Genomic DNA, 13,612 nt, shown 5'->3' on the forward strand with positions numbered 1-13,612 from the left:
TGGAACAATACAAAAATATCTTTAAAAATCTGGGCTTTAGGCATTTGGGAGTTTAAGTCTCATTGAAGGTCAATGTGACTTCAGTTAACTCACTTCTGAAAATTTTAACTCAGTTCGTTTTCACAATATAGTGGCGATTCATAAATTATTGCCTTTATATTCCCTCTAGGGGAAATGAGTGAAACCTCACGATTTCCTTCTGTTTCCTTTTACTGGAGGGGGAGGAGGGGGAAGGGAATGCATTAACAAAAGAAATGGCAAGTACAAGTTACAAAGACATTAAACTGTACAGAAAGAGCATATGAGGGAATAATGAAAACTAAAGTAAATACCATAACAGCAGAAATGGCTCAGGAAAACTCCCAGAGGGTTGGCTACATATTCAGCCATATCTCTGTGCTGAAATCACACTGGTCTGACCATTATCATGTGCTTTTCACCATCAAGGTTACTCCCCCCCCCAGCACTAAAGAATTATCATCACTGGTGCTTTATTATATTTGGTTTCCTTTTCCAGACAGGGACTTGATCAACTCCCAGAAAGCCAAATCATCATCATTGAGAAGAAGCTTTCTCTCTCTTGATTTGCAGATCCTTCATTATATGCTGGCTGTTTCTAGGGCCTGAAGTTCACTATGGCTTAATGGCCTTTGAAATTTGAAGCTGCTGAGTCATAGATTGGCAGGGAGATGGAAAGGGAGTAGTCCAATCATCTTCTATACAAGGATTTTATGCAGGCATACAAAACACCTATGACTGAGGCCAAACATACACCGAAAAAAATATCAAGCTGAATTCAGATGGTTTCATCCATTCAGCTATGGTGGTGGTGGGAAACAATAGTCACCTGATCTGAACCGATTAGTGGAGGGGTTTAGAAGTCTCAAATAGAAATCACACCCTCACCCCAATGCAGGCAGCTCCATGAGGGAGGGCAATTTGGGCTCCGTAGGAGCCCTGCTGGTGGAAACTGCCTGAGAGAGAGAGAGAGAGAGAGACTCTCAGATGACTTGGCCTTGCCTTGCCCACATTTAGAGGTGGCTCCAGACCCCATGGCAGAGTCAGGATAATGGGCAGTTAGCTCAGTCACACTCCTGCACCAGGCAGACTTAACGCCTTCAGGGGTTCAGAACCTCAATAGCACTGGCTTATGCTTGCACAAACCAGGGAGAGTATCTGGCTCTTCCAGGCAAAACGAAGTCTACTTAGTCCAGGTTGTCTCCCCTTTTAATAGTTCACTTGAATTATGATTGCTGGGATGCACTTGCTATGTTTGTGGACTGAGATGCACCAAGCTGGTCTTGCTGTGCCTTGTAAATTGAAACCCTCAAGTGCCTGTCAGACTGGCTTCTGAATGTTTGTGGATTTCTGGGTTCCTTGTGACTCACCTCCTGCAGCTAGGACTCCTGTCCACACTAAGTGCTATTGTCATAACCACTGTGAGTATGTTTACACTGCAATTAAACACCCATGGCTGGCCCAAGTCAACTGATTCAGACTCATGGAGCTCAGGCTAAGGGGCTGTTTAATTACAGTGTAGATATTCAGGCTCAGGCTGGAGCTTGGACTCTAGGACACCACGAAGGAGGAGAACCCCTGAGCTTGAATATCTACAACACAATTAAACAGCCCGTTAGCTCAAGCCCTGTGAGCCTGGGCCAGCCGCAGGTTTTTAAATTGCGATGTTGACATACCCTGTATTACTATTATCCATATGCATTTCCAAGCTCTTGCTTTGAGAGGGTAGAGGCAGAGGTCCACCTCCCTCCTCAATGCATTTCCTGACGCTCTTGAGCTTTCCAGTCACCCACTCATTTCTCTCCTTCCATTTTTAGAGAAGGTAAGATTTTTTAGCACCAGCTACACATCAGTACCAATGGTATTCTGGGTAGGTTCCAGTCTGGGCTCAAGTCAGGTTAAGAATAGCCAGAGAAAAGGACCGTTTTCTCAGCAGCTCACTCTCTGCTGTGGTAACTCCATGCCAAAGGACAGAATAACCATGAAACTTATCTTCAGAACAACCAACAAGACTCATTTCTTTGCATTAGCATTCCAATAAATAATAATAAACCCTGCCTACGTGTGCCTAGAAAAAAAAAAAAAGACAGCCAAGCCCCAGAGGACAATTTTAGAAACTCTACACAGACTACTCATTTATGACCTTGATTCAGCTAAAACCTTATGCACATGATCTGTCCCATTAAAATCAATAAGACTAACATGTTTAAAGTTGAGCATGTACCTAAGTGCTTTGCTGACATGGGGACATCATGCTTTGTGGAAGATGTTCAGATGTCCCAGCAACTAGTATGATATTAATGCTTAGAACATACACACAAACACTGCCATGTAGTAGCCAAGCTAGAGATGTACCTTTCCAGGCACTATTCCTTCATAAATACATAAACAGACAAACCATTGTCAATCTGATCCTTGCAGCTGAAAGCCAGCTGAATAACATAAGTGTGGGGAAAATGCATTAGCCCCAGTGAGCTAAAGAGCTCTTTGGGACAGATATCCTGTTAGAATATTGCCTTTCTGCACCCTATCAGAATCACCAGCTACTCAGAAATTCCCTTGGTGGCACAGAGCTGATGTAGCAGCTTTAAACCCTCTATACTTTGCAATCCTTGATTGTCAAGGTTCCTCCCCCACTCTGAACTCTAGGGTACAGATGTGGGGACCTGCATGAAAACCTCCTAAGCTTATCTTTACCAGCTTAGGTCAAAACTTCCCCAAGGTACAAAATATTCCACCCTTTGTCCTTGGATTGGCCGCTACCACCACCAAACAAATACTGGTTACTGGGGAAGAGCTGTTTGGAAACGTCTTTCCCCCCCAAATACTTCCCAAAACCTTGCACCCAACTTCCTGGACAAGGTTTGGTAAAAAGCCTCACCAATTTGCATAGGTGACCACAGACCCAAACCCTTGGATCTGAGAACAATGAAAAAGCATTCAGTTTTCTTACAAGAAGACTTTTAATAGAAATAGGAGTAAATAGAAGTAAAGAAATCCCTTCTGTAAAATCAGGATGGTAGATACCTTACAGGGTAATTAGATTCAAAACATAGAGAATCCCTCTAGGCAAAACCTTAAGTTACAAAAAAAGATACACAGACAGAAATAGTTATTCTATTCAGCACAATTCTTTTCTCAGTCACTTAAAGAAATCATAATCTAACACATACCTAGCTAGATTACTTACTAAAAGTTCTAAGACTCCATTCCTGGTCTATCCCCGACAAAAGCAGCATATAGACAGACACACAGACCCTGTGTTTCTCTCCCTCCTCCCAGCTTTTGAAAGTATCTTGTCTCCTCATTGGTCATTTTGGTCAGGTGCCAGCGAGGTTACCTTTAGCTTCTTAACCCTTTACAGGTGAGAGAAGTTTTTCTCTGGCCAGGAGAGATTTTAAAGGGGTTTACCCTTCCCTTTATATTTATGACACTGATAGTGTGGGATTTCCTGGGGGAAAAGGCACAGTACCAGATACCTCTGAGCTCCGGCTCTGGCTGTTTGATGGAACAGCCTTTGGCTAACTCAGAATTGGGATGCCACAAATGATGACATAAAGCTGGTAAAAATGGCATAAATGTTACACTTGAATGCTCTATGGCTAGTTTATGGAATTTGAAATTTATTTCAGTACAGAACCATGTAAATCTGGGACCAGATTCTGGTCTCATGGGCACTAGAGTAAATCCAGGATACCTACACTGAAGTCAGTGGAAGGAGTTCCTGGACTGGCCTTTGAATTTCTTGATGGATACAGCAGCCATTTAAATTATTCTTCCCTAGCTCCAAACAGTCAATAACTTTCCATGCAGAGAACATACTTTCCCACTTCAATACATTAGTTCTGTGCTTTGCATTCACATTTGCTAAATATTACAAGTGAGTTTATTACATAGTATTTAACTGAGGCCACATTTCTGCAATAGAAAACTTCCTAATCACAGGTTTACACAACAACCAGGAATTGCATGAAGCAGTCACTGCTTACTTGGAGGAGAAACCAGCCTGTAGATGACAATATGACTAATAATGGTCTGAAACTACATTTTTGTTCCATGTTGAAGGATTAGTAGCGTTCTTACCGTAAATATAAACTCAGTTATACAATGAAGATTTCATAATGTTAACCCTTAGCACGTTGGCACCTTCAAGACCGCCTGCCAAAAAAATGATCAGAAGAAGATATAAATGGACACACTCCCCAGCCACAGTTTGCAATGGACTAAAGTTTCACAGTTGAACATTACAAAAAGAGAAAGGTTTTCAGTGTTGTTCTATAGTAAATTCGATAGGAGATTCTCTCTCCTAAACATCTAATGCATCTCTGTGTTTTATATTTTCTCTTTCCTTAAACACATTCCTGAGTTAATTAAAAGCTGTCCTGAATATGAAAGGAAGAAAGCTCCTAACAGGGAAAAAAAGAATATTAAAAAGATGACACAAAACAGTTTAAAAATCAATGTCTATCCCAACAAACTTTTTAAAGTGTCTGCATTTTTTCCATTGTGTGTTAACATTTTTTAGCAAGTTTAACATGATTAAGAGAAACGCAGAAAATCCTCTTTTCAAGTCACAAAGAAATGAATTCTGAAGTTAACTACACAAATTGTGTCACATGAACATAAGAATGCAAAGCAAAACGTATTAGGATTTGAACAACAGTCTTAATTATAAAGCTGATTTCAACACTGACAACTTTGTCAAAACACAGCTCTGGATTCTGCAATGGCTTAGAAATACCTTTTCAAGCAAATATAATCTTACAAAAAATACACAGACTGTTGTATAAAACAGACATGAAAAAGGCACAAGTATCTGCTATTCACACACTTGTTTCCCTATTCTGAAGCGACACCACGATACAAGTGGCATTTTGTTCTCTTCTTCTGGGCTAAGAGCACTCAGGAAAAATAACAACATAAATAAGGATTCTGGGTGAGATTTTACCAGAGCTTGCTCTCAAATGTCTACACACAATTAAGCAGTAATAGGCCCCAAAAGTGATTTACACCCATAGATTAACTGTCAAGTATCATGAATCAGTGATCTTTAATGGCAGAAATTAAAGTCTTCAACACGGCAGAAAGCTGAGGCTCTGACTTCATCACCCTGCCAAGCATTTTCCCTACGTCTCCCGAGAAGAGAGAATAATCATATATCTGGCAGCCAACACTGTAATGAGCTCATTTTTTTAGAACCCAGTTGGCTTTTAAGAACATAAGAACGGCCATACTGGGTCAGACCAATGGTCCATCCAGCCCTTCTGACAGTGGCTGGTGCCAGATATTAAAAAGAGAGTGAACAGAACAGGGCAATTTATCAAGTGATCCGTCCGATCATCCAGCCCCAGCTGCTGGCAATCTGAAGTTTATGAGCACCCAGCTGTGTCTTTGACCATCTTGGCTAATAGCTATTGATGGACCTATCCTCTAGGAAATTATTTAAATCTTGCTTGAACCCAGTTATACGTTTGGCCTTCACAACACCCCCTGGAATCAAGTTCCACTGGTTTACTATGTGTTGTATGAAGTAGTACTGCCTTATGCTTGTTTTAAACCTGCTGCCTATTAATTCCATTGAGTAACCCCTGTTTCGTGTTTTATGTGAAGGGGTAAATAACTTCTCCACACCATTCATGATTTTATAGACCTCCATCCTATTTCCCCCCTTAGTTGTCTCTTTTCTAAAATGAACAGTTCCAGTCTTTTTAATCTCTCTTCCTATGGAAGCTGTTCCATACCCCTAATCATTTTGCTGCCCTTCTATGTATATTTTCCAATTCGAACATATCTTTTTTGAGATGGGGTGACCAGAACTTCATGTAGTATTCAAGGTGTGGGTGTACCATGCATTTATATAGAGGCAATATATTATTTTCTGTCTTATTCTTTATCCCTTTCCTAATCGTTCCTCACATTTAGTTCATTTTTTTGACTGCTGCTGCATATTGAGTCCATGTTTTCAGAAAACTACCCACAGGGACTCCAAAATCTCTTTCTTGAGTGGTGACAGGTAATTTATACCCCATCATTTTTGTATGTACAGTTGGGATTATTCATAAAGTTTTTTTAATTTAGAAGAGTATTTCACAAGACGGCAAACCAGCAGTTCACAATTACAAAGTTTCTTCCTCCTCTTATAAATATAGCGCATTGCTTCCTGCAGTGCTGTGGGACAAAGTCTGCTCTTACTTACTGTGTGTGAGGTAGCACCAACCGCAGAGAATTTCTTTTTCGGAGTAGCAATGGGACCTGGGATCGTCACTAGATAATCAATAGATGCTGATTGTCTGATGCCTCTTCTTTCACAGTAAGCAATGAATCCAACAGGTACCCAGATTTATATGCAGGTTGAGGCTATTTCTTGGTTGCTGAATATTGTATAAATCAGGGGTGGCCAACCTGTGGCTCCGGAGCCACATGTGGCTCTTCAGAAGTTACTATGCAGCTCCTTGTATAGGCACCGACTCCGGGGCTGGAGCTACAGACACCAACTTTCCAATGTGCCGTAGGGCGCTCACTGCTCAACCCTTGGCTCTGCCCCCACTCCACCCCTTCCGGCCCGCTCCCGAGCCTGCAGTACCCTCGCTTCTCCCCTCCTCCCCCTAGAGCCTCCTGCACACCACGAAACAGCTGATTGGGAGGTGTGGGGAGGGAGGGGAGATCTTTATACATCTTGCTGGCAGCAGATGATACAGTATGACTGCTAGCCATTGTCATCTCCTGGGTGCTCAGCAGAAGACAGTGCAGTGGAGGAGCTGATGTGGGGCTGCTGACATATTACTGTGGCTCTTTGGCAATGTACATTGGTAAATTCTGGCTCCTTCTCAGGCTCAGGTTGGCCACCCCTGGTATAAGTGATCAGACAGTGGAAGGCACATAGCAGCAGATCCTGCCCCTATCTTTGTGGTTGTGCAACTGGCACTGGTGTGTTCCCACTGCATAAAAGGTTGGAGGCAGAAAGGAAGACAAGATAAAGGAAAGCAGACAACCCTTGCATGATATAAAACCCAGCTCCACAGGGGCTATCCATATCATCACCCCAAAGATGGTAGGCATACAGATGCTACTCCCACAGCTCCTCTAGTCTTCCTTGGCCTCAAGGGCAGATTCCTATCAGGCAGTCTCTCACCCCGAGACAAGATAATTGAGCTAGGCCCTGGCAACGGAATTTATCCTTTAAGCAAACTCTCCAAACAAGGTAAAATATGTACTGAGGGACAGACCCTGTGATAACCTTACTCACTTTGGCAGTCCCATTGACATCAGCAAGGCTTCTTGTGGAGTAAGGAGCAGCAGACGCACATTCTGACTCTCAAACATGAGCTCAGCAGATAGCCACCTAAAACTGGCTAAATGGTTGTTTGGAGCAACACAGCTCAAATCCATTCTTGGAGAATTGAGATCAATGGTGGTTGTGTTGCCAACGAAAGCAGTGAAAAACCACATAATAGGCTAAACAATCTCTCATTTAGGCATGAGAACCTCAAAGTTTTAACCAGCTATGGCCATCTACAATACAAAAAGGGCTCCTGACTCCTGGAGTCAAGTGATTACAAGAGAATCTCAGCTTTCAGGAAGGAAAAAAAAAGGGAGTATGTTTCTAGACCTCATGATTGAGCATTTCTCCACACTACATCACTACCTGAGTCTACTGTAAAGACTCAACAGCCAACCCCCTCCCCCGCAAGTCTATTATTCTTTTTTAAAGAGTTATGATTTTAAACCAGTCTCATAATTTGAGGCCCGACTCATGATTTTTGAGCACAACTGTAACTCAGTGCTTTCCTGAAGGAACCATCTCTACAGATGAGCAGGTAGTTAACTTTCAGTTCTATGCATACCACATTCAGTAGCACTGCTGAGTGTACCAAGAGGTGCTAATCGTGATAGGTGAAGAACCTGATGTGGACCTGAATTCCAGGAACTGAATTAATACCATCACCTTTCTCCAGCTGGACCACCCTTTTCAACTATCAGATAACAGCAACAGATAGCGCTACTGAGTAATTTGTGGCAGATATGAACTGCTGCCCCAGAAATGACGAGCTTTGTGTCCTGGGGCCCAATCATCCGAGGCAACCAAGTCACATTACAGAGAACGCAACTCAGAAATGGGCAATGACAAAGCACTTAAAGCAACTGAACTCTGTTAATAAATGATATTGTTTGTGCAAATTCTAATTGCCATAACCAGCAGCAAAATGCATTTTCAATTGATGACATTTTCAATACAGCTTTATTGAGTATTTGCTGGATAGAACATCTCCTGGAACAATTTATTTTAAACATTAAAATGAAATACATCATACTGTTTGCAATCTCTTTATTTGTTCTGCTACCGCTTTCTGAAGAGAGTTTATGTTTCTGACAATATGAATTGCAACTAAAATGCCCTATACTACAATTAACATTATGGCAAAAGATAATCTTCAGAACCCTAAAAAATTATCCAACAAAATAAGCCATTAGATTATCTTGAAGAAAATAGCTTCTCAAGAGACAGTGAGAAGTGTTCCTGTGAATCAAAGGCATCTGAACAAAACTTCTCCAGGGCCAGATCTTCAGCTAGTGTAATGGAGCTGCACTCATTTACAACAGCTGTGGATCTGAAGCTCATATTTTCCTTCGTAGGAAAACTAAGTTACAGCAGCACATTATATAGCTAGTAATTATAAGAAGTGCCTACCTTCTGAATAGCTCTGGTCCATCTTGCTTTTGCCAAACTACTTATGTAAACTTGATCTTTATTGCTAGGAAAAAGAGGAAAAAAACAATTGATAATGAACATATATAAATATCAGAATATGATCAAAGAATATTAGCTATATAATGTAATTTAGGCAGGTCCAAAACCAGCTCTGATAAAGCATACATTGGAACAACAATCATGAGGCTTCTGTGATCAGAATGAACAAGAACTGGCATCTGTTTTGTATTTTTAGTTTTACTATAGGATACAATATATTCAATTGTCACAGACTGTTACTGTACTTTATGAAGTATTAGTTTTGTACAAAAAATTCTCTGGCAATCATGGTAACAGGTGTAATAGCTTGAGAATGAAAAAGCTGGTCCAGAAATGCAGGCAGAATCATCAAACTACCTTGGTGTGAAGAATGTAATTGTTTTAGCTGCGTCCTTATCAGCTGAGACACAACTGGTGTAACCTCCACAGTATCATAGCCAGGCAATGCATGATGAAACATGGAGAAAGAGCCTGGTCACAAGTGGTACAGAACACTAACCCCCAGTATACAAGACAATTCTTTTTTCCCCATGTAAAATGGCACCTTGTTTCAAGAGGGAGATCAATGGCAATTATGATCAATAATAAAAACAATTTTACCATGTCTCCTTTTTTCCCCAAGTTTCCCTCTGTGTCTCTGTATTTTTCTTAATCATGTCTCTCAAAGCCATGCTTCAGCATGCTGTTAAACTTTACCTGACTCCAGCCTTTCATCTCTATTCTGTTACTTTCTCTCATGAGATTTTCTACATTTTCTGTTTAGTTGCTTATTTTATTTTTCCTTTTCCTCCCCCAGCATCTTCTTTTATTAACAAAATTTTTAATTGATTTCTATGTTTCTGTAAAGGTAATTGAAACTGTTTACAGTACCAGGTGTTACTTTGCATTTCCTTCCCCACTTACTTACCTTCTCTGAACTCTGTTCCTTCTCTTTGTCCTCCCTCAAATCCTCAAGGAAACAACTCTCTCCCACTCTCACCTTCCACCAAACCTCTCTTCTCAAGCCCAAATTCTCCTTCTGCCTGGAAGAACTCCATTTTCCTCCCCCCACTCACCTCCACTCCCACCAAAGGTTCCCACCACACATTTACTTTTGCCCTACAATTTGTCCAGTCCCCTTTTCAATCTTTCCCTTCACCTTAAAGAATATGTCTCAAGCAGGCTAGAAAATTGCTGGTGCTCTGAAATTAGCTTGTTTAATAATCTTGGGGGGAGAGGGGAAAGAAGGCACAGTGGAAGTTCTCTTTTCCAGGGCCACAGAGTATTCCCTTACACACTGGTACTCCAATACACAAAAATGCAGGCAGAGATTCCTCTAGGTCAGAGGTGGGCAAACTATGGCCCGCGGGACCATCCAGCCTGGTCCCCGAGCTCCTGGCCCGGGAGGCTCACCCCCGGCCCTTCCCCCACTGTCCCCCTTCCCTGCAGCCTCAGCTCACTGCGCCGCCAGCACAATGCTCGAGGCGGCGGAGCAGCGGGCTCCTAGGGCAGCGCAGCTGCAGAGCCCGGCCTGACCCGGTGCAGCCACGCCGCCAGCCACCGGTGCTCCAGGCAGTGCGGTAAGGAGGAAGGCAGCGGGGGGGGGGGGGTTAGATAGAGGGCAGGGGTGGTGGTCAGGGGGCGGGGGTGTGGATAGGGGTCAGGGCAGTCTGTGGTCGGGGAACAGGGTGGTTGAATGGGGGCATGGGTCCTTGGGGGGCAGTCAGGAAGGAGAGGGGGGTTGGATGGGGCAGCGGAGGGCAGTCAGAGGACAGAGAGAGAAGGGGTGGTTGGATGTAGCAGGGGTCCCAGGAGGGCAGTCAGAAAGGAGAGGTGGGGGTTGGATGGGGCAGCGGGGGGGGTGGGGTCAGGGGACAGAAAGTGGGGGGGTGGATGGAGCAGGGGTCCCTGGGGGGGCCATCAGGAAACAGGGGGGTTGGATAGGGCAGGAGTCCCAGGGGGGCTGTCAGGAGGCGAGAAGCACGGGGCGTCAGATAGGGGGCAGGGGCCGGGCCATGCCTGGCTGTCTGGGGAGACACTGCCTCCCTTAACCAGCCCTCCATACAATTTCAGAAACCTGATGTGGCCCTCAGGCCAAAAAGTTTGCCCGCCCCTGCTCTAGGTCATAAGATAGCCCCAAATCCTGAAGGCTGAGAAGTCTGACAACTGGGAAAGACTAGCAAAAGAAGGGGGCTGCTTCACTGCCCTCCACCTGTGATAGACCAACAAGAACACATTAAAGTATGATTCTACCTTAACAAGTCTGATGAACGGAACATTGAGAGATAAGACTTGAGTTCTGTGACTGGTTCTGCCACTGACCTTCCATATGACCTTGAGCACAGAGTCAGCAGATCTGCTCCCACTGTATATGCAGAGTTATACTTAGTGACAAAAGCAAGTTCTGTCTTATGTATTGCAGAACTAACATAGCTAAAAGGGAACAAGCTGCACCCTATTCCTTCTTCTGAATCACCAGCAGCATTGTTAACTAATTACCAAAAAGTTACCCCTGTGCAATCTCCCTGAAGGCAACAGAGTGACCTAGGTGTCATGAGTGGCCTATTTTGTGTACTTGCTACTAAGGGTCCAATTTGGCATCCAGAACCTTTCATTACATCACAGTGAAAAACCACAGCTTGACCCAATCTCAGAAAAATCAGATTTCATTAGGAAAACCTACAGGAATCAGAGCTGTGCTATCAGGCCTGTTAGGTGATTATGTACACACACACACAAAGTGCCTACACTTATAATCTTGGGTGAAGTTTTAATGCTTCCTAATGAGAGCTGACTGCCTAACCCCCTTAACTTTCAATGGCAGTAAGGCACCTAACTGCTGTAGACTATTAAAATTCCTAGCCTTTGTCAATTGCCTTTGCCAACGACAAAGCATCATCTGAGCTTCTGCAGCATTACTCAGTTTCTGAAATAAGTATAAGGAATACAGCCAATATAAAAAGTAACATTATATAGTTAACTTTACAGCTTTGCCTAAGATAAGAGCGATTGCTATTCTGTTTGTGTGCATAATCTTTTTATTTTAAGTATCAGTACAAGTTCCTCCTCAGACTTTGTTTAAAAATCAAAATCACTTCAAGGCTATAAGAGCACAAAAAAGCTTCTAAAACATCAAATTTGTAGTTTGTCCTTTATGGACAAGCCTTTTTGTTCCTATTGTTAAGGCCTTGGTCTCCAATCCTGCAAAGACTTACATATGTACCCCACTTTGTGACTGAGTTCAACATGCTTAAAGTTAAGTCCAGGCATAAGTATCTGCAAGATCAAGATACCAAATTTTCAGCTCAGAGCAGATTTCTACAGCCAAATTGCAAACCACTGAAAAACAGGGGAAGTATGAAAATGCTAACAAGAGTCTTATGGGTAGCCTACAGCCTAGTGTTAGTCCATTACAATCTAATGTCCAGCTACCAAAGTTAAACACTTCAACATTTTACAAAAAAACAAAAAAAAAATAACACAATGTTATGACACAATTTATGTGCTAGAAGAAAAAGGGAGAAAAAAGTAATTTCAGAGAAAAGGGTCCTGTTATGTCTACCTGGAGAGACACAATAGTTATTCGAAGTATGATCTTCTTTGGCAATTTAATGGTAACATGAGGAGCAAAACACATACAACTTACTATAAGAAATAGTCAGATGGGAGCCCTGTTCTCAGAGATGCTATGTACTCAGCAGCTTCTGTTGAAGTGACTCGGAGCTGCCAGGTGTTCAGAATCTGGAAATTGAACCCCCGCTGCCTTGCATCTTGTGTAGTGCATCACACCTGTGCAAAGTGGGTGTAAAATGATACCAAATCCAAACTGTCACAGCAATGACAGGAAAAAAGGCAGGCAAAGTATTAATCCATGGGCAACTGCAGTTCTGAGATAGCTCTAATACATCCAAATAGAAGAATAAGTTGCAAAGTTATGCTCTTTAAAGGGAAAAAATTAAACTACTCTTATACCTGTAGGGTTCTAAATTAATGCTATCAACCCAAGAAAGTTACCTGGCTTGGCTATCACTGCAGTTCAATTAAAACCTCTGTTCAGTGCACAGCTGTGGTCAAAAATGGGTAGAGTGTCAGATGTTAGAATGGTTTCAGAGTAGCAGCCGTGTTAGTCTGTATTCGCTAAAAGAAAAGGGAGTAGTACTTGTGGCACCTTAGAGACTAACAAATGTATTTGAGCATAAGCTTTTGTGAGCTACAGCTCACTTCATCGGATGCATTCAGTGGAAAATACAGTGGGGAGATTTATATACATAGAGAACATGAAACAATGGGTGTTACCATACACACTGTGACGAGAGTGATCACTTAAGGTGAGCTATTACTAGCAGGAAAGCGGGGGTGGGGGAGGGACCTTTTGTAGTGATATTCAAGGTGTGCCATTTTTAGCAGTTGACAAGAACGTCTGAGGAACAGTGGGGGGTGGAGGGGGGAAATAAACATGGGGAAATAGTTTTACTTTGTGTAATGACACATCCACTCCCAGTCTCTATTCAAACCTAAGTTAATTGTATCCAGTTTGAAAATTAATTCCAATTCAGCAGTCTCTCCTTGGAGTCTGTTTTTGAAGTTTTTTTGTTGAAGAATTGCAACTTTGAGGTCTGTAATCGAGTGACCAAAGAGATTGAAGTGTTCTCCGACTGGTTTATGAATGTTATAATTCTTGACATCTGATTTGTGTCCATTTATTCTTTTACATACAGACTGTCCAGTTTGACCAATGTATATGGCAGAGGGGCATTGCTGGCACATGATGGCATATATCACATTGGTAGATGTGCAGGTGAACGAGCCTTTGATAGTGTGGCTGATGTGATTAGGCCCTATAATGGTGTCCCCTGAATAGAAATG

General features: G+C 42.5%; 1 protein-coding gene across 1 annotated transcript in view; it reads right to left on the reverse strand.

The window, feature by feature from the left end:
• Window positions 1-4,101: 4,101 nt before the first annotated feature.
• Window positions 4,102-13,612, reverse strand: part of LOC125644004 (protein unc-13 homolog A-like) — a 72,791-nt gene continuing 63,280 nt past the window's right edge. The window contains exons 7-8 of the mRNA XM_075133071.1: window positions 8,708-8,771; window positions 4,102-4,176 (exon numbers count right to left, since the gene is read on the reverse strand). Of these exons, the coding sequence (XP_074989172.1) occupies window positions 4,150-4,176; window positions 8,708-8,771 (91 nt within the window). The 3' untranslated portion in view covers window positions 4,102-4,149. The remainder of the gene's footprint in view (window positions 4,177-8,707; window positions 8,772-13,612) is intronic.

The sequence above is a fragment of the Caretta caretta genome, chromosome 10 (genome assembly GCF_965140235.1).
Source record: "Caretta caretta isolate rCarCar2 chromosome 10, rCarCar1.hap1, whole genome shotgun sequence".
NCBI classification, from domain to species: Eukaryota; Metazoa; Chordata; order Testudines; family Cheloniidae; genus Caretta; species Caretta caretta.